The sequence below is a fragment of the Gymnodraco acuticeps genome, unplaced genomic scaffold, assembly GCF_902827175.1.
Source record: "Gymnodraco acuticeps unplaced genomic scaffold, fGymAcu1.1, whole genome shotgun sequence".
NCBI classification, from domain to species: Eukaryota; Metazoa; Chordata; class Actinopteri; order Perciformes; family Bathydraconidae; genus Gymnodraco; species Gymnodraco acuticeps.
The window spans coordinates 813739-841698 of record NW_022991720.1 but is presented as its reverse complement, the minus strand read 5'-3'; the positions used below and the strand labels follow the sequence as shown (position 1 = coordinate 841698).

General features: G+C 41.5%; 1 protein-coding gene and 1 long non-coding RNA gene across 3 annotated transcripts; one reads left to right on the top strand and one right to left on the bottom strand.

Moving 5' to 3' along the window:
* Positions 1-1978: 1978 nt before the first annotated feature.
* On the bottom strand, positions 1979-26011 carry LOC117534748. Its single transcript, XR_004567315.1, has 4 exons — positions 25659-26011; positions 25338-25566; positions 25089-25241; positions 1979-2578 (listed from the first exon to the last, which is right to left on the bottom strand). It is a non-coding gene; the product is annotated as an uncharacterized LOC117534748 (long non-coding RNA).
* LOC117534729 lies at positions 7547-21889 on the top strand. 2 transcript variants are annotated; one of them, XM_034198971.1, is made up of 11 exons: positions 7547-7612; positions 18457-18570; positions 18717-18957; positions 19108-19383; positions 19732-19909; positions 20077-20153; positions 20257-20437; positions 20597-20839; positions 20976-21147; positions 21242-21390; positions 21526-21889. In XM_034198971.1, exons 4-11 carry the CDS (start codon positions 19168-19170, stop codon positions 21702-21704), a joined length of 1395 nt encoding a protein of 464 aa, XP_034054862.1. In that variant the 5' UTR covers positions 7547-7612; positions 18457-18570; positions 18717-18957; positions 19108-19167; the 3' UTR covers positions 21705-21889. The 2 variants fall into 2 exon arrangements, with proteins under 2 accessions (XP_034054862.1, XP_034054863.1); XM_034198972.1 differs by lacking the exon at positions 7547-7612 and adding an exon at positions 17528-17572.
* Positions 26012-27960: the final 1949 nt, after the last annotated feature.

Sequence of the window (27960 nt, the reverse complement as noted above, 5' to 3'; positions counted from 1 at the left end):
TATGAGGAACCAATGTGAGTTGCGTTTATCTTTACCCATGGATGCACAATGGGAACGGATCCATATCGTCTTACTGCCATCCCACGGAGCTGTAATAATGGATATATTGCACATGTTTGCTGTAATTCATTGTCATACTACATGGGCTGTATGATTGAATCTTGTACCGTAAATGTTGTATTAAATTGAGTTAATATTACCGATATCACTAGATCATTACTAGCTAGCCGCTAGCTGCTAACTGCCGCCTCGTTCATATCAAATCCATGGCGGTAGTGTGTATTTGTCATTTAATACAGGCAACAACCGGAAAACAGAGAAGAAGAACAGACTACGTGATATAAACAAACAACAAATAGCTGTGCGTTAGCTTCACCTTAGCATGTGTTCTTTGCAGGTGTTTGTTGAGGTTTGATTATGACTGATTTTAGTAAGTAACGAAGTAACGCGTGTCTGGGCAATGTTAGTAACTGTAGTGTGATTACTGAATTATAAAAGTAGCGCATTACACTACTCGGTTACCGACAAAGTAATAATATTAAAGTAACGCGTTACTTTGTAACGCGTTAATTTTACTTTGTGCCGTGTTACACTCAACTCTGGTTACGTTACCAATGAGGGCCAGCCAGGGACAAGGGAGGCTGGCAATCAATTATATTTTGAAGAGAAATTGACTGTCAAGCCGGTGTTCCGGATGAACTGGTTTACAGAGGTGGGGGGCGTGGCCTTCGACTGAAATACACATTTCGATCGCTTCTTCTGTCGTTTACATAAATCTTTTGGTATATTTGGCTCGGTTGGAAGACTTTGATGCACATTCAGTACCAGTGTGTGAGGTTGTGGTTACGATCGAGATATCCGGACGCGAACAGCGGGGACTACAAAGGGAACAATCTATTTGACACAGCTGAAGCTCTGGCCTTCCTTAAAACTAACTAATTTAATAAAAATCACAGTTGTATTACACACAATGCACTGTTTTTTTTAGAACAAAAATTCGTAACTAATGTAATTTTTACATTCTGACGAAAAATAAAAATGATTATGAATACAAATAAAATAAAAGAAGCCTCCCGTGAGTTACTACAAGCTATAAAGTAGATTTAAAAAACGTTTTATAGAATAAAAGCTCACTGCGGGACGTTGTAGAAATGCGTGTGTGCACCACGACAAAAGAGCCTCATTTCACTTTACATTGGGGTTTTTTTGCGTGGTGCCGACACGTAAATGTAGCAGAATGCGTGACTCCACCACGCAATGCGGTGTTAAGGAGTCGTGGTGGAGTCACGCATTCTGGTGAGATCAGGTTGGGTTAAGAAGGATTGACAAAAGCATTGGACGACGACATGCACGCGCTATGGATTGCGTAACCAGTGTGAAATTAATAAACTGCCAGGTCTATCGTATGCACAGTAAATAGGCTCAGCAGTTAACACACCTTTATTATATATCCTCCTGAGAGCAACTGCATCTGTCTGCCATTACCCCTACAGAAACCTACTTGTTAGTATTGGCCCATAATGGCCTCCATTTGTGTCGTGTAAAATGGGGGAAATAAAAAGTTAGCAAATCCCCATGTCCTCCTCAGAGGACATTCATAAAAACATTTAGTTGTGGTCAAATAATTATTACACTGCTCTGAAACTCACCACACTAACTCCTAAGATGTTCCCTTACTATAATTAATTAAAAATATTGAACTCACAACACTGGTAATTACAAACTTAACAATGTATCTTTCTATAAAAATAGTGCTTGTGTTGATGGACGCCATTTTGAAATACAATGAAATTATCTTTTTCAAAGCTACATATTTGGGGTGGGACACAATAAATAAAGCTTTGCCAGTTTATAACCGATGAAACATGATGGTATCAGAATAATCACTTACATGTGATGTATAGGATGCTACACAGGTCACTGTAAAGATAAAGTGTCAGGAGAAATAAGCAAGATACAGGATCTGTTTAATCGCCATGTAGGTTCTCTTTTATTGCACACTCAAGACAATATCAATAACGGCATCACGCTGTCCCAGGTGTGTTGTATGCATGTAAATACAAGTTAAAAGTTTTAATGTAAATAGAAGTTAACATTTTCAATATAAAAGAAAGTGTCAGTAGTATCAAAACAATATACAGTATATATATACTGTATATAATAACAATAATAGGTAGGCTCAGCAGCAGACACACCTTAGTGCAAAGTGAAGTGTCAGTATTAATAACAGTGGCATATATATATAATCACAATAATACAACATTAACTGTCCCAGATGTAGGCAATTTGGGGTGAAGTGTCTTGCCCAGGGACACAACAACATGCTGACTGCAGTGGGGTATGAACCTGCGCTCCCCTGATCCGAACACCAACGCACTCACCCACTGCGCCACACGCCTCCCAACATGTCATTGTATAGTTTATCAACGATGACAAGTTTTTTTTTAATTGAAGGCCTATTGGATTTAATCAGCTCGCTTAGCACTGCCAGAAGCCCAGCCTGAAAGGCTGAGCATGGCACGGCGGTCCTCCATCGCCATGATGGTGTCAGGGAAGCTGTCATCCCGGGACCGCTTTCCTAAGAGGAGAAATAAGCAAGATACAAGATCAGTTTATTTGACTAGTAGGTTGTCAACAGAGACAACATTGGACATGGTGCAGGCAGGGACAGTGTATAAAATGCAGGTGTAAAGTAGAAGATAAGATAGGATCAAATAATATCAAATACAAAATACATTTCAAAGTGCAATAAATAAGTGCCCTTATTTATTTATATATATTATATTTTATATATATATATTATATTTATATTATATATATATATATAATGATCAAATTAAGAATGAAATACATAATTTGTTTCAACTATTCTTCTATTATATATATATATATATATATATATCATTTAGTAAAACATAATTTTTATATTACATTTATATATATATTTCAAGTTAGTTTTTGTGATTTCATTACATGTCACTTGTTAGACGCTTTTATCCAAAGCGACTTACTGTGGACAATCCCCACAGGAGCAATTTGGGGTGAAGTGTCTCAGGGACACAACGACATGCTGACTGCAGTGGGATTCGAACTTGCTATCCTCTGATTCGAAGATCAGCATACTAATCCACTAAGCCACAGCCTCCCATTATAAATTATATTATTTTTTTATTTGATATATTTAATTATTATTTTCTTATTTTACTTATTATTTTATTTAGTGGGAATGCTGTTAACAGCATTCCAACTAACTGTTATTCTACGGACAACATTTTTATTATTATTCCGCCGACTTATTTTGTTCCTCCCGCATTGAACATCGCAGAAACTCCGTTCAAACGTCAAAACGTTCAGCTCGGTCGGGAATCGATGGCTATTACTTTTCTCATTCATAACTTTCATAATTCCAGAGATACATCCCATAATACATCAATTTTTTAACATTGAAGTCAATGGAGGAAATCTTCAGACTTCAACAAATCTTCATGCGACTTCAACTGCTAACTGTTCATTCATACTTTCACTCAGAAACCTCATTCCAACTTTAAAATGTTACACATCTTTCTGACATTATTCGTGTGGAATTACTTTTAAATCTGATTCTTACTTTTAGAGATATTAAACATGGTTCAGACCTTGTTTTAGAGGTTTTCTTCAGATTTTAACATTACCTAGAGTGCGTGATGTCACAGCTAGAGGGTAGAACATCTTGAAATTTGCCTTCATATATTTTTTTAAAACTGCCATAATTCCCAAACCCTACATTCCTGAGACATCATTTATCATGATAAACGTAGGAAAACATCTCGTAGCTTGAAAAATGACAAATAATTAAGCAAAAAATAATTAAACAAAATGCCTCTTGAGGGCATGAAGTGACAAAAACGTTCAAAATTCCTCCATTGAAGCCCATTGTAATTTCAGGCAGATATTTCCTCATGGTAGCAGCCGCACACCTTTAGTTAAACTGCCAAAAAGGCCACATTATTAACCCGAAACTACACAGAAATTACACTTCAGATACTCAACTTCCTTGACATGCTTCACGCTTTGAAATTTCACAGATATCTGTTACGGTTCTTCCACAAAACGTTCACATGTAAGAGATGTATCTCTCATTCAGAACAATGGAAACCTGTGATCTCTGCACACCTCGTTAGCTCAAATATAAACACCTGTGTAATGGAACACGAGGATGTCATCACTCCAACTGACATGCTCAGAGCAGCAGACTTCAAGCAGTGTGCTAACAGTCCAGCCGTGAAGACATCCGGGACAGTTTTAAGATTTCTTCAAATGCCGTTGCCATGGCAACACATTGCTCGCCTTGAAACGCGGTTTTCTCATAACTTCAGTGAAAATACTCCAAACAGCCCAGAACTTCACAGGTTTGGTAAGGATGCGTCCATCAACGCATCTAAGCGTATTATGGGGTGTCATCAAATGCCGTTGCCATGGCGACATACCACTCGCCATGAAACATGATGTGGCTGTAAGTCCAATCGACACAGTCCAATCATCCCCCAATCTTCACTTGTATATCACCGGTCCATGCCTCAACAGCTCTACGCCAAATCTGAGATCTCACCATATGCCATTTCCATGGAAACTCATCCCTCGCCATAAAACATGATGTCGCTTTAACTCCTATGAAAATGTTTCGAAAGTGCTCAAACTTCACATTTGTGCTAACAGTCCAGCCGTGAAGACATCTATGGGACAGATAGATTTGAGATTTCTTCAAATGCCTTTGCCATGGCAACACAATGCTCGCCATGAAACACGGTTTTCTCATAACTTCAGTGAAACTGCTCCAAACGCCCCAAAACTTCACAGGTTTGGTAACGATGCAGCCATCAACGCATCTAAGCGTATTATGGGGTGGCATCAAATGCCGTTGCCATGGCCACAGATCATTCGCCATCAGGTTAGTTCAGAAGTTTGCAGTTCAAATATTCTGCTGCTTTTCCAAGCCTTTTTACTTTCTTTTCTTCTCTCATCACCAGTGTTGGGACTAACGCGTTACAAGTAACGCGTTACTGTAACGCTGTTACATTTGGCAGTAACTAGTACTCTAACGCATTACTTTTTACATTCAGTAACGCAGTTACCGTTACTACATTGTGCGTTACTCCGTTAGTTTTTTTTATATAGTCAACAGCCAGGCGAACAGAGATGAGAACTGTACCTAAGTACTTGAGTAAATGTACTTAGATACTTCCTGTGTCACATGCGGAGACGGGCTGTGGGCGTGTTTGTGTTGTTTACTAACAAGACTATCATGGCGGCGGCGGAGCTCAAGTCTAGTTTCTCCACCTGGAGATATTCTCACTATTTCACTTTTGTCGAGCACAAAGAAAAGAACGTTTTAGTTAAATGTAAGTTGTGTCTTGGCGGGTCAAAGATCCTATCTACTGCCCAAACCAGTAATTCAAATCTCTTAAAACATCTACAAAAACAACATGCTGGGACGAAGCTAGTAGCTAAGACCACAGAGACTCAGCCGACGCCACTCCACCTCCACCTATGCAACAGCGGCTGGATTTTAACCAAGGGACTGCTAGCCAGGGAAAAGTCGATAAAGCCATTGCACGGTATGTTGTAGAACACATGCAGGCTATTGCTACAGTGGAGTCACCCGCTTTCAGGGAGCGAGTTAGCATGATAGCATGTCCGGGCGGCACACGGCATATGGGACGGAACACTTTTTCCAACTACCTGGAGAAAGAATATACAAAAATGGAAAGCCAGCTAATATCGATGCAATCCAGATTGCATATAATGCATGTCAAGTTGATCAACAGATTGTATTATTCTCCAATGCAATAACAGTACTGAAATGAAGGCTATAAGGGCATTAATGGGAGACATTTTTCCAAGTAACGAAAACGTTATTTAGTAACGCATTACTTTTGGATGTAAGTAACTAGTAAAGTAACTGAGTTACTTTTGCCATGAAGTAACTAGTAATGGTAACTAGTTACTGGTTTTCAGTAACTAGCACAACACTGCTCATCACACATTCAAGCCCCCTGTGTTCATGTATCATTTCAATCTAAATTCTTCACTTTCTTCTTACACATTACATTTTAATCTAAATTCTTCACTTTCTTCTTACACATTTCATTTTAATCTAAATTCTTCACTTTCTTCTTACACATTACATTTCAGCATAGCAGTTTAGCTTCAGATTTTCAGCATAAAGCATAGCAATTTCTTCAGGAATTGCATTCTCTAGTTATATTTGTTATTTGAAAACACTATTATTTTAATAATCACAAAAAACAAAACGTATTTTTTCCAATATTTGTATATCTTTCATTATTATTTTATTTAACTGTTTTATTTTTAATTCCTAATGAATTTTTTTATTATGTTATTATTTTTATTTTTTTTCCAATTATTTGTATGTCCCTCAGTACAAAGTCATTCAAACTAGCTGCACCTTTACCAGCTTTGATAACACGTTAATGATCAATCATTATAAATCAAAACATATATAATTAAAAAGAAAAAGTATTTTAATAGCGATAGTGTTTTCTATTTTTTCACCACAGGGGGCAGTGAAATTATGTTTAAGTAAAACTAAAATACCATCATGCATTGCGGCGGTCTGTTTCTAGCTTCCGGTCCTCAGAAGCAACACGTTGTTAACAGACGTTGATGGAGATTTTATACCGAATGTCATGTGTTTAAGAGACTTTTAAAACACATACAAAGAGTTAGTTTATCCTTGGAGGGAGATTTATCCGTTAAACCGTGTTTTTGTTGCCTCCCGTTCTTTGTTCGTAGATTTTTATACCACGTGGCTGATCGGTAAACATAAGTAAAGGCATTAAAGGGAGATTAGTGTGTTTAACGGCAGTGTTTTATCAAGGAGTAGAAAGACTGAAGAACCAGGACGAAGAGAGAGAGAGGTTGTGTGTGTGTGTGTGTGTGTGTGTGTGTGTGTGTGTGTGTGTGTGTGTGTGTGTGTGTGTGTGGTGTGTGTGTGTGTGTGTGTGTGTGTGTGTGTGTGTGTGTGTGTGTGGTGTGTGTGTGTGTGTGTGTGTGTGTGTGTGTGTGTGTGTGTGATGTGTGTGTGTGTGTGTGTGTGTGTGTGTGTGTGTGTGTGTGGTGTGTGTGTGTGTGTGTGTGTGTGTGTGTGTGTGTGTGGTGTGTGTGTGTGTGTGTGTGTGTGTGTGTGTGTGTGTGTGTGTGTGTGTGTGTGTGTGTGTGTGGTCTGATTTAACACTTGATTGTATTTCACATAATTAATCCAGATCTGTAAAGTAACTAACGGTATTAAATACATGTGGTGGAGTAAAAGTACACAATTTACCTCTGAACTAGTCTAAAAGTACAAAGTAGCATTACATAGAAATACTCAAGTAAAGTAAAAGTACCTCTAAATGGTACTTAAGTACAGTTCTTGAGTAAATGTACTTAGTTACTTCTCGCCTCTGCTATGAACCTACGAAGTAGCTGTAGATTTGTTTTGTTGTGTCTGTCAGTTGCATTGAGTTGTCTTGTTTTGTGTCAGCTGTAGTTGTGTTGATTATTTCAGAGACACAGCCGGAGAAGGAGCACTGAGAGCAGCATGGAGGAGAACAAAAAGACCCCTGGAGCTCAGGTCAGTGTGCACTTCATCACAATATATTCCTAACACTATTATCCCCAAATGAAAGATCATATTGTGCAATCACAATATGGTTAGATATAGGTTAGAACGTTGTTGTTGTTGTTGTATATGATACAATACAACTTTATTGGTCAGATCAAGTCTGAAATGTGACTTGCATCACAGCAGCAACAAATATCAAGACACAATACATGAAAAACAAACAACAAACATGTAACATAACAGCAGGATCAGTGAGAGACAACCTGCTCAAAGAGCCTTCAGCGTGCTTTTGATCTGGATTCAGCTCTGTATTTACTGAGAGGACTGACTGGAGCACAAAGGATGCTTCAGTCTGACTTTATTGAATCTCCATTAGATGGTAGCAGTTCATATTCTCTGTTCAGAGCATGCTTTGGGTCCCAGATGATGTTGTTGGACAGCCTCTCAGGTTATTATGGTCTGCTGAGTCAGAAAGTCTCTGACAGGGGGGACCAACAATCTTTGAGCAGATTATTAACAGGTGGAGCAGTTTTGATTTTAAAGCTGTTGACAAACACTTGTACCTGGTAGCATTGCAGTATTGCAGAACAGACACAATCACAGATGAAAAGAACAACTGAAGAATTTCTCTGCTCGGCCAAAAAGACCTAAGAAAATAAATTCTTTGTTTTGTCCTTTTGCTCAGATATTCAATGTGCTCTTTCCATGACAGCAGGTGGTCAATCATTACACCCAAGTATTTGTATGAAACTCCCTGCTTGATTTGATCTGTATGGATGACAATGAGGACTTTAAGGGAGTCAGATGTTGAGCCAAAAATGATTTCCTCAGTTTTCTTGGTGTTGATCTCAAGAGCATTGTTATCAGTCCACTCAACCGCCTGATTTACTGCCTGTTGGTGCAGCTCAGGGTCGTCTGTGTTACTTAGCAGAGATATTATTGCAGTATCGTCAGAGTACTTAATTATGAATTGATGTGGTGTGTTGGTACGACAATCATCAGTGGAGAGAGTAAGGCAAGGCAAGTTTATTTATACAGCACCTTTCAAAGTGCTTTACAAAAATGAAAGACATTAAAAAAAATGGCATTTTAAAAACAGTCAAGCAAAGATAATAGAATAAACATTAAAAGACAAAATACATCAATAAATGTTACAGTGCAGTGTAAGATATGAACAGCTCAATTAAAAGCAGCGGCAAAAAGAAAAGTCTTCAGCCTGGATTTAAAAGTAGTCAGAAGTTGCAGTGGACCTGCAGGTTTCTGGGAGTTTGTTCCAGATGTTTGGAGCGTAATACCTGAACTTCTCCAGGTTGAGTTCTGACTCTGGGGACAGAAAGCAGACCAGAAGACCTGAGAGATCTGGATGGTTCAGAGTTTACGAGGTCAGAAATGTATTTTGGGCCTAAAACATTCAATGCTTTATTTATTTTTTTATCAATATGTTTATTGATTTTCAGCATACAAAAAATCACATACATAGGACGAAGACATAGAGCCAAAAGCAATAGATATATACACAGGACAACTACATTACTTTACATTAAAGAAAAATAACAACACTAAATTAAATTGGTACATACATACAACAAGGGCACTCTAATACATCGGCAACCATCCAGTTTTCCAGCAATAGGACCGTATTTCTGCAGAGGATATCACAGTAATTTACATTAAAAAAAAATATCACTTTATAAACCAGTTATTAAATATCTGCAAAGAGTTTAAGCACATAGCCTATTGTAATGTGTGTTCACATGAAAAGTGATAGGATCAAGCCAATGATGTCCTTTTGTTGTTCTGTTGTTTATGTCTTCTTGTGGAACCTACTGCTGCAGGTCTCCCTTGAAAAAGAGATCATTGATCTCAATGGGATTTTACCTGGATAAATAAAGATTTTGAATTGAATTGAATGACGCAATTTTAACATAACATATTATCCTGCCCCAGGTTCGTTCGGAAATTGAGATAGGTCGTTGTTCTTGGTATACTGTATAAAACGTCCCCAGACCTTCTGGAACAGTTCTTGTTTGTCTTTGAGAATGTCAGTGATTTTTTCTAAAGGCAGACCTAAAGAAAGTTCCCTAAACCACTGTGCAATACTAGGTTTGCCCAACTTTTTCCATGTTAAGGCAATCACTCTTTTTGCTTGTAATAAACGGATATCTATAAAAACGTGTTTATAACGTTGTATGTTATGTCCATCCGGATATAGGCCAAGTAGGAACATTTTTGGTTCCAGCTTCAAGCTGATCAATAAAATATTCTGTACTGTTACCCTAACCTCTTCCCAGAATTCTTATTCTTGGACATAACCATCGACAACAGTGTGCCTTTTTCTTCCCCACATCTGGTGCACATGTCTGGGATTTTAGCATTACATTTATTCAGTTTTTCTGGTGTAATATACACCAGAAAAACTCATTAGCCACTTGTATTGCAGAAGTTTTAGACGCGTATTACCCGTCTGTGTTTGGGCCGCCTTACAAGCTGTGCTCCACTGTTAATAATAATAGATTTAATTTGTTAGTGCTTTTACAGGTGCTCAAAGACGCTTTACAGATATAGTGAAGGGAAAAGGAAGGAACAACAAATAAATATATAGTTAAAGTTAAAGTCAAATAAGACAAAAACAATCACACATTAAAAGCCAGATTGAAGAGGTGAGTTTTTGGAAGGTGGTGAGGTCAGTGCAGTCTCTGATGGGTTGGGGGAGTGAGTTCCAGAGGGAGGGGGCAGCGACGGAGAAGGCTCTGTCCCTCCAGGTCCGGTGATTGGTGCGGGTGGGGATGGATAGGAGGTTGGCTTCTGATGAGCGGAGGCAGCGAGAAGGGGCGTGGTGGTGCAGCAGGTCTGTGAGGTAGGGGGGGGCCTGATTGTTGAGGGCTTTGTGAGTAATGAGGAGGACTTTGAAGTTGATTCTTTGACGGACGGGGAGCCAGTGGAGGTTCTGGAGGACGGGAGTGATGTGGTCTCGGGAGCGGGTGTGGGTGAGGAGGCGGGCAGCTGAGTTCTGGATATGTTGGAGTTTATTGATTAGGTTGGATGGTATGCCGTAGAGGATGCTATTGCAGTAGTCGAGTCGTGATATGATAAATGCATGAATCAGGGTCTCAGCAGCAGAGGAGGAGAGTGATGGGCGGAGATGGGCAATGTTTTTGAGGTGGAAAAAGGCGGTCCTGGTGATGTGATTGATGTGGTGGTTGAATTTGAGCTGACTGTCGAAGATGACTCCAAGGTTGCGGATGTGAGGGGGGGAGATAGAGTGTGGCTGTCAATGGTGAAGTTGAAATTCTGGATGTCTTTGATACGGGATGGGGGGGGCCGATGATGATGTCGTATTTGGCACTGTTCAGTTGGAGATAGTTTGTTTGCATCCATGCTTTTATTTCTGAGAGACAGTTGGTGAGAGTGGAGTGTGTTGTGGGGGTGATGGTTTTTGTTGAGATATAAAGTTGGATGTCATCGGCGTAGCAGTGAAATTGAAGGTTGTGGTGACGAATTATTTTGCCAAGGGGGAGCATGTAGAGGATGAAGAGGAGGGGGCCAAGCACCGAACCCTGGGGGACACCTTGGGACAGAGGAGCAGTGGAGGAGGTGCAGTTGTTGATGTTGATAAACTGATGTCTGTCGGTGAGGTAGGATTTCAGCCAGGAGAGTGCAGTGTCTGTGATGTTGAGTGATGATTCGAGGAGGGACAGCAGGATGGCGTGGTTGATGGTGTTGAATGCTGCGGTGAGGTCGAGGAGGATAAGGATATTAAGGTTGCCGGAGTCAGAGGAGAGGAGGAGGACGTTTGTGATTTTGAGAAGAGCTGTTTCCGTGCTGTGTTTTGATCGGAAACCGGATTGAAATTGCTCAAAGAGATCATTGGAGCTGAGGTGGGCCTTAAGTTGTGAGGCAACGACACGTTCAAGTATTTTTGAGAGACAGGGGAGATTTGAGATGGGCCGGAAGTTGGACATGATGTCAGGTGTGAGTCCAGGTCTTTTGAGAATGGGTGTGACAGCAGCCAGTTTGAGAGAGGGGGGAACTGATCCAGATCTGAGGGAGGAGTTAATGATGGTGGCGATGAGTTGGGAGATGGCAGGGAGGCTCTCTTTAACAAATTTGGAGGGCATTGGGTCAAGTGTGCAGGTGGAGTTAATTCCAGTCATGAAGTCGGACAGTTGCATGGGGGTCACAGGGGAGAAGTGGGACAGGGGCTGTGAGGTGAAGGGGGGGGAGCCAGGTGGGGGGTGCTGATGAGGGTGTCAGATTGCTGTAAATGTAGCTGATTTTGGTTTGGAAAAACGAGAGGAAGGAGTTGCACCATTCGGTGGTGAAGGATGAGGTGGCGTTATCACAGGGTTTGAGAAGTTTGCTGATGGTGGAGAACAGACACTTGGGGTTGCTGGAGCCAGACTGAATGAGTTGTGAGTAGTAATTAGACCGGGCTGCTTTGAGTGCGTTACTGTACTGCTGGAGATAGTCTTTGTAGATTTGAAGATGGACTGTTAGTGTGGTTTTCTTGTGTTGGCGTTCAAGTTGACGTTTCCTTGATTTCATTTGGCAGAGTTCGGGGGTATACCAGGGGGCGGAGTGTATGAAAGAGACATTTTTTGTTTTTGTGGGGGCCAGTTTATTGAGACGGAAGGAGAGGGTGCTGTTATAATAGTCCACAAGTTCAGATGGGTTTTCAGAAAGTGGGGGGGGGGGAGACAGACATCTTGCAGGTAATGGGGCAGTGATTGCTGAAGGTGAGATGGATTTGAGATTTCTGTAGGTTATTGTGTGTTTTTGCTTTTGGATGTGGATGTTGATGTCCATGATGATGGCGGCCAGGTGATCAGAGATGTGAAGATTGAGGCTGGACAGATGATGGATGGTGAGACCAGTGGAGCAGACCAAGTCCAGGATGTGACCACGGCTGTGTGTTGGGAAGTTGATGTGTTGAGAGAAGTTGCAGCAGTGAAGGGTTTCCTTAAATTCAGAGGCATATTTGCAGGTCGGGTCGTCAACATGAATGTTAAAATCACCTAAGAGGAGAACAGATGGGGATATGGCAGAAAGTTGAGTGAGAATGTCAGAGAGGTCGGAGAGAAAGGAGGGGTTTGGCTTCGGGGGACGGTAGATGATGGCTGTGACCAGGGGAGTGGGACCAGAGAGTTTAAAGATCAAATGAAGAAACATTAGGGATGGGGATTATGGTAGCTTTTATTTCCTTTCTGATAATAGCAGCTATACCACCACCCCGCCCTTGTGGGCGAGGTTTGTCAATGTATGTGAATCCTGCTGGGGTGATTTGATTTAAAGAAGAATAGTCATGGGATTTTTGCCATGTTTCGGTCAGATACAGAAAGTCCAGGTTATTGTCTTTAATGAATTCATTTAGAATGTGGCTTTTAATGTGGATGGAGCGTGTGTTGAGCAGGGCTGCGTGGAGTGGAAGGAGATTGGTCAGATTCACGTCTTGTTTGTTGTGATGGCGTAGTGTGGGCGTGTGCCAGGACCGAATGGACGGGATGGAGTGTGGAGACGTGGAATGAAATAGAAACTTACGGCCAGAGCCTCTGTGTGGAGGACGGCGTTTGCGGAGTATTTCATTATCTGCGAGGATGTCCATTAGGGGTGTTGAAAATAATCGTTTCTACGATGCATTGCGATGCGGACGTGGACGATTCGGTCTCGATGCAGTGACGGAAGATAATCGGTTATAGCGTAGTAACGTTGCTTCCTGATTTTCCGGCCACGGCTTTACTACAACGTTTTTTTTTATGTCACTTTAATATCAAATCGGTCGGTGACGCAGAGATCAGGGAACAGACGTGACAGCGCACAGCGGCACAGCAACACCAAACACGGAGCAGTCTGCTTTATCCACCAACACAACACCACCAGTCCAGAACCAACAGCAGAAGGACCCGCTCTGAGTCACTCCGTGTCGCTGCGGTTCAGAGACACAGGGATTTATGTTTTTCAAAAATAATCGCGTTACAATCATGTCAGGTTTTTGGTGGATTTAATTAAGTCTTGGATTGCAAAGTATGAATGTCCTCTAGCAATTTTCAGACGATATATATGTGTGTAAAGTTTGTGAAGGCAGGAGGAAAAAAGCTTCCGCGATCACCGTCTCCGTTCCTCCAAACCCCGCCCCCCCCTGAATATAAAGAGTGACAGGCTGATAGTGACCTGATAGAAACTTTATTATTCACTTAATCACTGAGATATAATGAAGCTAACTTAATCTCATATATTCATGGGATTTATGTAACAGTAAGACAGAGAATATAAGTGTGCACCCACATGCACTATTTTTGTTTGTATATGCTATTGTAAATACTCCTGTTGTCTGCTGTGTTCAGACTCAAGTCCTGTGTGTGATGCCACATTCAGTGTCCTTTTTTTAACAGAAGACTTGCTAGAAGCTGCAGCTAGACTGCAGAAGCATTATTTTTTTGTTTTTGAGGATGGAACAACTTCACACACAGATATAGGGAGGCTAGACCTATACAATTCATTTATTTTGGTTTATAAATTAATGTCAAGACATTTATGTTATTGATTTCTGAAGCACTTTCTAAATAATAAAAAGAGAGTTCATATGTATTTACTGCATGTATGCATTGATGAAAAATAAGCCATGTGCAGTAATATAGAAAATTGAGGATGCAACGCATTGGTATGAATCGTGATGCATCGGGATATTGAATCGAATCGTTGACAGGATAATCGTAATCGAATCGTGAGATCAGTGAAGATGCACAGCCCTAATGTCCATGCAGTCCGGACGCAGGCGGTTATTAAAGGAGTGGAGATCTGACAGGGAGTAGAGCGGCGGCATGATCCAGTGGTCCCCAGCATTAGCTAGCACGGAGCTAGCTAATGCTGGGGACCCGGGCAGCAGAGACCAGGAGCCGGATGACCGTGGAAGGAGGAGCGGTGTGAGTCCAGATAAAATGAGAATTATAATCCACAGCATATTGGAAGAATAATTCCAGTGGTTTCCAGAGGAGAATCGTAGGAGGGGCTGACAGCCTGGTGCACACTTATATTCTCTGTCTTACTGTTACATAAATCCCATGAATATATGAGATTAAATTAGCTTCATTATATCTGTGATTAAGTGAATAATAAAGTTTCTATCGGGTCACTATCAGCCTGTCACTCATTATATTCAGGGGGGGTGGGGTTTGGAGGAACGGAGAGGAGACGGTGATCGCGGAAGCTTTTTTCCTCCTGCCTTCACAAACTTTACACACATATATATCGTCTGAAAATTGCTAGAGGACATTCATACTTTGCAATCTAAGACTTAATTAAATCCACCAAAAACCTGACATGATTGTAACGCGATTATTTTTGAAAAACATAAATCCCTGTGTCTCTGAACCGCAGCGACACGGAGTGACTCAGAGCGGGTCCTTCTGCTGTTGGTTCTGGACTGGTGGTGTTGTGTTGGTGGATAAAGCAGACTGCTCCGTGTTTGGTGTTGCTGTGCGCTGTCACGTCTGTTCCTTGATCTCTGCGTCACCGACCGATTTGATATTAAAGTGACAAAACGTTGTAGTAAAGCCGCGGCCGGAAAATCAGGAAGCAACGTTACTACGCTATAACCGATTATCTTCCGTGACTGCATCGATACCGAATCGTCCGCATCGTAGAAACGATTATTTTCAACACCCCTAATATTTACATCTGTTACACTAACACACACGGCAAGTGCAGCAACAGTCCTCGTCTCTGTAATTAGTTCAGTCCGTAGGCCAAAAGTAACACAAAAATATAAACAATCTGATCTATTAAGGTGATCGGGCCCTATATGGGCATGCTATCTGCGGTGCTGATTTTCGGATAGCAGCACCCTGTGCTAATTAAACAACTGCAATAAAACAACTACTTCAGACTGACTAACACCTGGAGCTAAATCCAGGCAAGCAATGCACAATAACCAACAGAACCACATCAGAAATTGCACACATAGCTACAAGGGCAGTTCAGGCAACAGGTATGCCACAGAGAGAAAGGGGTGTGCATTTCACTCGCCCTATTTGAAGAGGAAGGCCATTCTCCTGTCTTTCATGGTGGCGAAGTTGTCAATAACAATGTCATAGAACTTCCCAGCGGCCTTTAGGTCCTCCACAACAACAGAGTCAATGGATATTGTGGCTAGGTTGACAAATCTGTCCTGTCCACACGTGTTCCTCAGATACGTTTTGATCCTTTTTAGACAGGAAAAGGAGCGCTCTGCTGGTGGCTGGTATCGTGAGCATTAGTGCTGGGGGGAAACGATTATTTTGAAAACGACTAATCTAACGATTATTTTTCTGTTCAATTAATGTAAAAAAAACGTAATGTAACATTTTTTTTTTCACGATACTGTGTCTCAGGGGATCTTACTATTTAAGAACCTATTAATGTGTTATACCAGATTAACGGGAATAATCTCAGCTAATTGACGATACAAACCATGTTTACCAAAACAAAACACAAGTCTCATAAGAAGCATCTAAATGACCCCTGAGCGAAAAATGCTAACGGACATTGGCACAGAACTCAAGATAAAAGTACCCTTATTACTTATCGTAGCTGCACATACAATATATCCGATTAAAGCTGAGACTCCACAGATTATGTAGGTATATAGTATCATCACTGAGTGATCCGGACTCGCGACAGGGGAAGCAAATACAGTCATCACAACACGTACCTTCACAGAGCTTCTAAGGAGATCGTCTCACCGCCGTAGCTGTCAATCTGATCAAAAGACGTGTTCAATGGCATTAAAATGAGAAAAAACGCGGCTGAATCAGTTAATCCATAGGTTTTTAACGTCTATGTATAAAAAAATGATTGAATTTATAATCCATTTTATGTAAAAATCGGAGAGCAAATGCTAGCTGCTAATGGTAGCCACCACAGCTGCTGCTAGGCTATGCAGCAGTCTCAGTGAGATATAAATATATAAATATCTTTGCGTTTTGGACTAACTTTAAAATATTCCCATGCTTTTGAAGACCTAGGGCGAGATGTTTTCGTTTGGGGGCTTCGTGCGCAATCCTGTGAGGAGGAGGTGGTAGCCGTTTCAGTCTCCATTGTGTTTGAAGTGCGATTGCGAACTGCTTGTTGCTTTGGGTGACCCACGTGTGTGTAGCGACGCGTCGACGCGGAAATATGTCGACGATATTTTGAAGTCGACGCGTCGCTACAGCACTAGTGAGCATGAGCTGGAGCAGCTTGTAGACCTCGGAGAGTGTGCCCTGTAGGTCATCCTCAATAAGAAGCTGGATCAGCTCTCCTGGTGGCTTGTGAAACAACCTGTTGTTGAACAGCGTGTGCAGCTCATTCCTTAAAGGGGACCTATCATACAAAATGCACCTTTGGACGTCTTTTATACATGAATGTGTCCCCGGTGTTCCAGGGAACTCACCAAGTGTCAGAAAACACAACCCTCTCTATTTTCCTCCTTCGCCAAATCTCTAAAAAAGGGGCTGAAACGGATCTGAAAAAAACGGATCCAGATTTCAACACTTTCCTACGTCACAAAGAGACGTGCTCCACTTATTGGTCAACTCTCCACCTATCAGGGGAATGAGCCACGGCCACGTGCATTGTCAAACCTCTCATTCGCATATAGGCTATCGGCAGGCTAAATCAACTCCAGTCACATCTGTGTTTTTGTCTGCTCTTGCCAGGATGTCTAAGCGAGTTAAACTTTGTGCTGTTGTTGGCTGCAAGACTCGAGAAGGGGGACTGCATGCAATGCCATCAGTGGAAAAAGAAAATAATCTGTGGCTAGACTTCATTTTCAAGGGACATGTGCCAGAAGACCACGGCAGATTTCTGTTTGTGTGTTCCAAACATTTTACTACGGACATGTTTATGAACTTCTCTCAAGTCCAACACGGATATGCCTCCAAGCTAATGCTAAACCCGGGATCAATACCAACCATCCGGGAGCAGGCCAGTGAGGACACATCCAATTTTGAAGCTGTAAGTTTTTATTTAGCGGTGTTTTTCCTGATAAAGCTATCTCTAGCATGTAGCATGTAGCTTCGCCGTATCAATGTCGCCTCAAACCCAAATAGTAATCGGTTAGGTGTTTATATGTTTTTGTAACATTTTATTTTGTACGCTCCGCAGTCTTTGCTTTGTCTTTTATTTTAATTATCAGGCATTTGCTAACATGTTCAGACATACTGCCGTAATGGCGATCTGTGTGAAGGCTGTAAAGCCACGCCCTAGCCGATAACACACGTATTTATTCTCCTATTTATTAGTATTTTGTATCCTCTAAAATCATATTGAGTAAGTTATAATAACAAATGTAATCTTCTGTAGGTAAGTGCCGTTTTTTCCAGCGTTATATGTAAAAGCTTTTGTGATTGTAGTCTGTAAGAACGATCAGATCTGTAAGCTAAGCTACGCTACGCTAATGAGACATGCCGTTTTTTCCAGCGTTATATGTAAAAGCTTTTGTATGTTTACGCACATGAATATAAATGGGGATGTGTTAGGATACAACACTGTGTATGTATGTGAGGGGGGACACACACCATGAGTAAAACAGAACTAAAGCCCCGTTGGTCTGTTGTTGTTGACGAGGCCTTACCTAGCAACAGGCTAATTAGTGGCTAGCACTCATTACAGTCAGTCTACTGAGCTCAGCCCCTCTCCAACACATCATCTGTATTGAGTCAGAAACACAGCATGCACGTTACGGTTCAAAACTAACTCAGATTGGAAAAGGCTAAGCAAAGAGCTTTGCTAAATAGAGTTTTAAGCCCCATCTTTTGGGATTTCAGACGATATTTATCCAAATAGTATTTTCTCATCCTGAATACTAAATTGAGATGATTTTGTTTTCTTCTTTACAGGCCAGCACCTCACATGCTACCAGCAGATTACCTGTGATGACAGATTCTGCATGTCAGACTGACCCACCCAAGTACCATACTGTTCGTACACTCTTGGTTCACATCGAAGTGCAGGTTAGAAGCACGTTTTTCAAATGTTCTTTGGATACATCTTGACATTCTGATGTTGTAGCCTTTAATTTGTGTGCTTCTAATTGTTGTAAAATATTTTTGTTTTATCTTTTGTTTTGTTTTTAATGTCAAATACAATTATGTTACAGCTGTCCAGGCTAAAATTCCCTGCAGAAGCGTTGGTGTCGAAACACTTCCGTTGGAAGTGCCAGTGCCCTTTTTAACATCCACCCCCTTAAAGAGACCACCAAAGAGGCCCCGTGTGGATCTTGAAGAGGAATACGAAGATCCATTTGAGGGAAGCTCTTCTTTGGTGTTTTCCGAAGGCCAGGATGCAACTTATGATCCAGCAGAATCCATAACAAATGCTACAGAAACAACAGCCATGTCGTAAGTTACTGAAATATCACTATGTGTGAGTTTGTCTATGTATTGTATTTTTTGCTGTATATAATTCAAACATTGATAATAGGGAAACACCAAAGATCTCTAAAGCAACAATCTGTGTGATGGATCTTAACTTCTATTTTTTTGTTTTAGTGGTCAAGAACAAACCCCCCCCAGACGATCAACACATACATCGTGTATGAGACCTGCCTCATGGAGCTTTTTGAATCATGTCCTGTGTGCAAGCGTGTGTGTGATGTACAAACCAGAAGGATCGGTACATTCATATCAGTGCAGCAGCTGTGCCCCCATTGTCAGTTTACAAGAAACTGGAATTGCCAGCCTGTTCTTGGGAGTACTCCAGTTGGAAACCTGCAGCTATCAGTTGCAACATATGTCAACGGAGCATCTTTCTACAAACTTTCAAAGGTAAATTAACTGCAGAAGATTGTATTGCCAATGTTTGAAAATGCAAATGTTGTTGTTGAATAAGATAGGACAAGGTAACAATAACAAGAGTGAGAAAAGGTGAGAATAGGGCACTGTTAGGTAACGACCCATGCTAATATGTAAAGATCTTTTGGGAGGGTGGTGTGGAGAAAGAGAAGAGATGTGAAAGGGGCACTGTAGAGTAAGCACCCCTAATGACATGTTCAGCTCTTTCCCTGTTTAAAAAAAGGGCAGCTCATTTGCACTTTCCAGGTTCTCCTCATTGACACATCTACAGGTGATCTTTGAGATTAAAATGTATTCTTGCGGTTTTCTTTCAACCATTAGGTCTTCAAAGCAATGAATATGCAGCTATGCAAATACAAGACCTTCCGAAGGCATGCCAGGATGTTCATTGAGCCAGCGATTGTTGCTTACTGGCAAAAATCACAGGAAGGCATGCTACAGAAGCTCCATGCAGAGGAGAAAGTGATAGTTGGTGGTGATATGAGGGCTGACTCCCCAGGTATGTATTTTTTATATAATTCACATTTTACATTTCAGAAAGGGGTTTCACTATGTGTGATTTGTTCAATTAATGGTTCCTGAAAAACATATGCTAAACACTACAAGCAAAAATACAAATTCACTATCCGCAGAGAAAAGTAATTACTGTAAAACATATTTTCACAGGCCACTCTGCAAAGTTCGGAAGCTACACTATGATGGACCTGAAGAACAACAAAGTCGTTGACCTCCAGTTGGTTCAGGTAAGTGGGCTGAAATGAAATATCAATGTTTTTTTCTTTAACACTGTTTGCACGTTATATTTAAAATGTGTGTATCAATGGTTATTTGTATGTGTCATAACAGAGCAATGAGGTTGGTGGAAGCTACCACATGGAGTTAGAGGGCCTGAAAAGGAGTCTGGAGTTGTTAAAGGAACGTGGTGTGACTCTGGACTGTATTGTCACGGACAGACATCTGCAAATTCAGAATTTCCTAAGGGAAAGCAGCATCACCCAATTCTTTGATGTGTGGCACATAGAAAAAGGTATTTTTCTTTATATTAATTTCCATGTAAATAAATCGATTGTAAATACAATCATTATTTTATTTAGACACAAACCCGGCTTCCTACAATCACATTAGTATAATAATATTTTGAGTAAACTTGTATGTATATTAACTACATGTTAAATGTATTTATTAGGGATTTCTAAGCAACTGGAGAAGGCTGCAAAAAAGAAGGACTGTGAAAAACTTCGAGGGTGGGTGAAGAGTATAAGAAACCACATATACTGGACTGCAGCAACCTCCACCACCGGGCCTGAGAGAGTGGCCAAATGGACTTCCATCCTGAACCACGTGCAGGATATCTACTCTCATGATGACCCCCTGTTCCCCAAGTGCCTTCATCCACTGCGCATTGCGCAATACCAATGGATGGCTGCAGGTATGTTGTTCATAAACCATATTACATTACTCCTCTATAAATATTTGTAAGGGACAACTATTGAATACAGGATGTTGTCAGACACAATCTATAAAGCATGACAATTCAAATATGACTTTGATTTTCAAATTCTTAGGAACGCCGGCCTTTCACAAGCTGGAGACAATTCTCTCAACCAAGAGGATTTTGAAAGCTGTGGCCAAACTCAGCCCACACCACCAGACTTCATCTTTGGAGTCATTCCATGCCGTCATCCTGCGCTTTGCTCCAAAGAATGTTGTGTTTCCATTTCTTGGAATGTTGTGCAGGTAAAATAAACCATAGTTACTTACTAATTAGTGACAATTTGTACATCCTTTGCTATTATTTACATTTTTTTTTTACTCATGGCGGAAATGAAAGACTGTACCTGGCAGCCCTGCACTACAATGAAAACGCTGAGCGTGCACAAGCCACTACATCCACTGGAAAGCCTCTGTATAAACTGCAGTTCCCAAAGGCCAGGAAGGGAGAATGCAGAGCCAAACCAGTAAAGACTGACCCCACATTCTGTAAGTGTTTAAAATATTTATTATACAACTATTTACAAATATAAAATAAATAAATTAAAAATAACTTTCAGTTTTGTACATGCATATACTAATGTAAACCACATTTTTTGTTGTGCTTTTTTTAACATTGCACAGGCTACTTGGCCAACTTGATGGACCTCATCTTCGACCGAGTCTTTGTGGACCCTGCACCATTCACACAGGAGCTTCTGAAGATACCCATCCCAGAGGACCTGTGTTCCAAATATGAGCGACCTGACAGGGAGGAGGTCATCTCCGGGTATGCTACTCGGTTCAATTTGGCTGCTGTCTGAACCCAACATAGATATTTCGCGGATCAGGAAACTCTCTGCGAATCCTGAGGACAACGCAGGCCGGAATCACCACTCTGATCCTGCGTCCAAGGAAGCCCCAGCACCAGCTCACAAAGCTTCTGTAGGCTAGATACCTGTGACGCCTGAAATCATTAAAAAATATATTTAGTGTCATTTATATATAATACAAGTACATTTAGTTTTTTTTATGGGTTCAAAGAACCGTTCATTTTGACAATAAAGTTCAGAGTTGATATCAAATGTGTCGTGATTATTTATGTTTGGATGGGTAAAGAATATTCTGATTTCAAAAGCATAAGGTTGTGTGTGGACTTTTTTTGTCGTACACTTGGGTGTGTTATGCCATTGCTGTGTAATAATATATATATATAATAGTACATGTACAATGAAAGATTGCATAAAGCCATATACACCAGTATTTATTTCCATGAAGAATATTAGCATTCGTTTTACAATTTCAGTCAAAACAAACAAACCACTCACTGCTCTATTTGCCTCAACTGTAGTCCACCATGTTCAGCTCTGTAAATATTAAATGCATTCTGCAGGGAGAACACATTCAGGCACACAGGCTCCAATCCAGGATGGTCCACCATACAGGTTACAGAGTCCTCAAGTTCCTGCATCCGTCTTGACACCTAGTGTGATAAAGATATATTGAATGACATGTTAAAAATGTATTCTCTAAACAGACAACTTAGTGAAGCTATCAAAAATGTTACCTGTGGTATCTCCATGCAGCACACATTCTCCGGTTCAGAAGGCATCGTGGCGCAATTTGCACATGTAATAATTCCCAATGTGGGATCAATAACGTTTAACGTGTTAATACTTCATTGCTTGTGTGTTTGTTTGTTTGTTCACAGCATGTAAAGCGTCCTTGGGTCCCTTGAAAAACGCTGTAAAAATGTAATCTTTTATTATTATTATTACAAGGTATTTAGTTCCCTCTGGTGGTCACTAATGGCGCATTTCCACTGCAGCGGGTAGCCCCATTTAAGCGTCCTTAATCGTCCTCAAGCGGCCAGGCCAGTTTTTGGTGGCCTTTCCATATAGCGAAGCACCGGCTAGCGGGTACTTTTTTCGGCCCCATAAAATCGTGGTTCTATCAGGCCAGGTCCAGGGCTGAACTAGTGACTTCAACACTCTCGACTGCTGATTGGTCAGAGAGAATCGTCATTATCGCGCGCGAGATCATCGTCATTATCGCGCGCGAGATCATCGTCATTATCGCGCGCGAGATCATCCCTAGCGTCGCATATATATTTAGAAGCAAGCATGCAGCATTTTTTGTAAACGGAGGAGCTACAAAAATGGCAACGTCGAAGAAAAGCACACCGTGGTCGACCGAGGAGGTGACGACGTTCCTACATCTCATTGGGGATGATAAAATCCAGCGGGAGCTCGACGGAACAACTCGAAATGTGAAGCAGATCGCCCCGCCTACACTGCGTTGCTACCCCAGGTCCTTAACTGTGATGGAAATGCGCCACGGCCTCGGACGGCCTGAGCGAGGACGCTTAAACGGGGCTACCCCCGCTGCAGTGGAAATGTGCCATTAGTGTACTCCGCCACCTCACATTTTGCAACAGTACTAGTATCTTTACGGCAGTTCACCACAACATCAGACATCATGGCCTCCGCAGCTCCGGAGGATTTACCGGAAAACAGGGAGGGTTTAGCGGCCTCAGGAGCAGGGGCGGATCTAGAACAAATATTCATGGGGTGGCAGGAGATTTTGAGGGATGGCATCCCCTGGCAGAAGTATATGCTGATTTAATCCCAGTCATATCAATCAACGTTAACTTGGAAATCCACAATATTGATATTTTAACTCAATAACATGACATTATTGTGGCACAGCATAATTTAATGCATTTTAAATTAACAATAACTATGGGCTCAGAACAGGCTCATAATACACACATGCACACAGAAGGCTTCACACTTGTATTTCCGGATCCACACATGTGTTTTTCAATGCACACACAAATGTGTTCCGTTTCATATACATGTAAATAAAATCCAAATACAGAAAAAAGTTTCATGGGGTGGCAGGAGATTTTGAGGGATGGCAGGAGATTTTGAGGGATGGCATCCCCTGGCAGAAGTATATGCTGATTTAATCCCAGTCATATCAATCAATGTTAACTTGGAAATCCACAATATTGATATTTTAACTCAATAACATGACATTATTGTGGCACAACATATTTTAAATTAACAATAACTATGGGCTCAGAACAGTCTCATAATGCACACAGAAGGATTCACACTTGTATTTCATGATCCGCAAAAGGATTCACACTTGTATTTCCCTATCCACACATGTGTTTTTCAATGCACACACAAATGTGTTCCGTTTCATATACATGTAAATAAAATCCAAATACAGAAAAAAGTTTTACATATGTATTTTTGATCCTCATATTTGTTTTCCATTTAAATCCTCTGAACCTGCAACCACAAACCGCTTTCTGTGCACGGATCGCTGTGCATTCGTGTGTGGGATTTTTGAGACTCCCCTGACGGTCAGCCGATTCGTACTTGTAATTGTTTCTATCTATAGCCAATCAGATGTCTCCTCAATTCTAAGCCAATCACATGAGCGCGCCCCCAGGGGAGGCCGTCCCAAAGCTTGCTGCTGTATTTACTCCCTCCATCTGACAGGAGGGAGCCTCGTTGAGCTGCGAGTGTGGCTACAGACGGAGTTCACTCCGTCACGAAGGGGTAGGGTCGAGGGAGTGGTTTGGGATTGGGCCTCAATATACGCATTTTGCGCTGTCCGGTCAGCTCGCTAAACAGAGGGTGGAGCATCAGGTGATCATGCAGAGCTGCGTGTCTCCGTCAGACTCAGCAGCAGCTGATCTGATCTCTCTCGCGTCCGGTTATAATACTTCACTCGCGTTTGTTACCTTTTTACTAACGGTATCTCGGCACCGAAAGTTGAGTAAAGTTGGATCGATATTGGCAGATTCAGATTTCACGGATCAATAACTCATGAACAAAACGTTGTTCAGACACGCTGATATAAAGGGACACCTAGTGGTTAAAGCATGTTATTGCATTTCATTATTTGTATTATTAGATATTAATAGGATCCCTATAAAGTATATTCATTACTCGTTATTCTCTACTAATAGTTAATTAAAGACTGTACAGTGATTCCCGCAGAAATGAAATATAAATAATATATAAATATAAAAGATGACTGTACAATCATTGAGCTGCAGTTCAGAAGTAGCCAGCAGAGGCCACCATCAGACACTTGGGCTTTCTTTATACAGCTTTTATGCTCCAAAGTTTTTTTTTCATATCCAGGCTGCACCTGTGAAATAATTTGGATGTATGTATTTTCCGTACCCGGTTCATCGTCGAGAAGTCTCGCTCACAGTTCACACTTTAGACCGGGATCACCAGCCCAGCCGCAGAAAGCTTGCCGAGTAGAGGATAGAGTTCGGCCCACTCATCGTTCTCGCTTGCCAGCATCTGCATGATCTCAGCTTGACTGTTGTCCTTCAGAAGTTTGGAAAAAGAGCATACAATAAAATTAACCATACGCAAGACAAGATGAATCAATTCTGGTAAACAAAAACAGGCAAGTTTACTTACCTTGAAAGCTCCTGTGAGGTGGGGTTTGAAGGAGTACCACTCCGTTTTAAGGTCTTCTTCCCGCCCTGGGATGAGCTTCCTCGCAAGAATGTCAAGGTTTTCAATGTTGGTGTCTTCGTCTGCCATTGCTGCCCGAGGACTAAGCACAACAAAGGCCCCCCAACAACTCGACGTCTGGGAACCTGTTCTTGAGGTTGCTCTCCAATCCACTCAGGTATGGTTTGAGCACCTGGAATTATAGGTTCAATTTAGTTCATTTTTCAGCTCAAGGGGGAAAAATACTTACAATTCTCAAGTAACAGTTGAAGAGGATGTATTTACTTCTTTAACAAATCTGGCCCACAGCACGTCCCTGGGAGGGTCCTGGAGGTCCCGTCCCCTCCTGACCCTGGTGTCTATATACGCCGGGATCCGGAGTCATGGATGATCCTGCGCTCCTCTGTCCTGGATCGCGAGCCCTGGATCTTGAGTCGTGGCTGTGGTCCTGGATCATAGGTCCTGGATGGATATCCTCGTGGATTCATCTTCCTATTATACACACATGCATTTCCAAATATGCATACTGTTACATTTCTGATTGGTGTTGCTCCCCAAGGCTATGTTACCTACATATCTTGTGCCTGGGGAGGAAGAGTTAGTGATAAACAGATCACAATACAGAGTGGTCTCCTAAAAAACCTGTTACCTGGAGATATTGTCCTAGCAGACCGTGGGTTCGATATTGCCGATAGTGTGGGATTTTACTGTGCTTCACTAAAGATGCCTGCATTCACCAGGGGGAAAAGTCAGCTGTCAGCATACGAGGTGGAAGAGACAAAAAAAATAGCTAATGTGCGTATTCATGTTGAAAGAGTCATAGGATTAGTCAGAAGAAAATATCAGATTCTGCAAAGCAGGGCTGTGCCCATAGAGCACATGCTAACAAAACCAGGTGAGGCACTAGCATTAATTGACAAGATTGGGGTTATTTGCTGTGCCTTGTCTAATCTGTCAGTGTCTGTCGTCCCATTGGAGTAAAGTCATGGAGCTGTAGTCTTGTAAATAAGAAACCATGTATTATTCAGTATCATTTAATCTTTTCAGTAAACATCTTTTTGTGTTCAAACATCTTGTGTTCAAGTCTTTTCAGTAAACATCTTTTTGTGTTGAAAATTGTGTAGCCCTACTCAATATACAACTTTCATCTACATTCAGGCTTAATTCATTCAACAATATTCTAGAGATGACAATTGGTCTGGTGACGCTCCCATGTATGGCCATTGAGGGTTATTGTAAATGTAAATAAGAAACCATGTATTATTCAGTCTTAGTATCATTTAATCTTTTCAGTAAACATCTTTTTTACAATAGCAATATATCACACAGCCATACTTCCTCTAGTGAGTGTGGTCAGTGAATATGAAGGTGCTGTAATGCAGGTTAAAGAGCTGCCACTGTGCAAATGTTACGTTCCCTTGTAAATATAGGGGTACAAAGGGAAGTAGCGACACACAACATAACCGGCCGAGAGAAAAAGGAGAGGAAACTGATCTCTGACGCCATAAAGTGGTCTTTTAATTAACACAACGAAAAAGGGCTCACCAGCCAACTTGTCAAACAAAGCTTAAGATAAGGGGAGAGCGACTGCAACCTTCCTCATGTCCTATATGGAGGCGCTGATTGGAGATTGGGAGCACCTGGGGAGATCAGAGGGAGAGAGAAAAAGGGAGATCAGAGGGAGAGAGAAAAAGACACCCACAAACACCAGCACCCACTACGGCACGTAATAATAATGCAACAAGGAGAGAACCACAACTTCCGGGACCAGGACAGACCACAGGTGCTGGTAATCACGCCTTCTCTCCCTCCTGATCATCTTGCAACTGAAACTGAAAAATGGAACAGCAGACAGGGAGAGGAGGCTTTTAGTCACCTGATAGTTATGCACTAACATGTTCTTGTGGAAAAAAAATGAGCACACCAACTCTATGGAATGATGTTGTCCCACAGGTCCACATCACGCACAATTCTCTCTACAAAGAGGTCATTTTTAGTCTAGAGTCTAGACAACAAAGTCGCAGTAGTCAACATCAACGAGGTGGAGCTGAGCCTGTATTTGATGGTAGTAGGCATGTCTCCTGTCCAGCTTCACAGTGCCCCCATCGTTGACGAGACAGAAGCCCTGTTCTCCAGCACACAGGCGAAGATTGGCCTCCTCTTGTTTGCTGTGTGGGCACTAAAAGTTCAATGAAAAGAAAAGTAATATATTATACTGTAAATAAGTGTCTGCAGCTCAAAATGTATTGGGAGAGGATCCCCAGACTCAGGATCACGTCACAATCCTATACTTACCCGCTTTACTGTAGCACAATACTGAACAATTAACTTACCTTTATCTCACAGATACCAGTTCCATGGCAGGTGCACGTGACACATCCGTCTGGCGACGCTCCCATTGAGGGTTCAGCCAAAGCCCGCTGTCTTTACAGCTGAAACCCTGGTGGTGCAGACTTTGTACTCCTTCATACTGCTTTCGGGCAGTTGCCTTGTATTTGCATCCGCATCCGCATCCACACACACACACACACACACACACACACACACACACACACACACACACACACACACACACACACACACACAC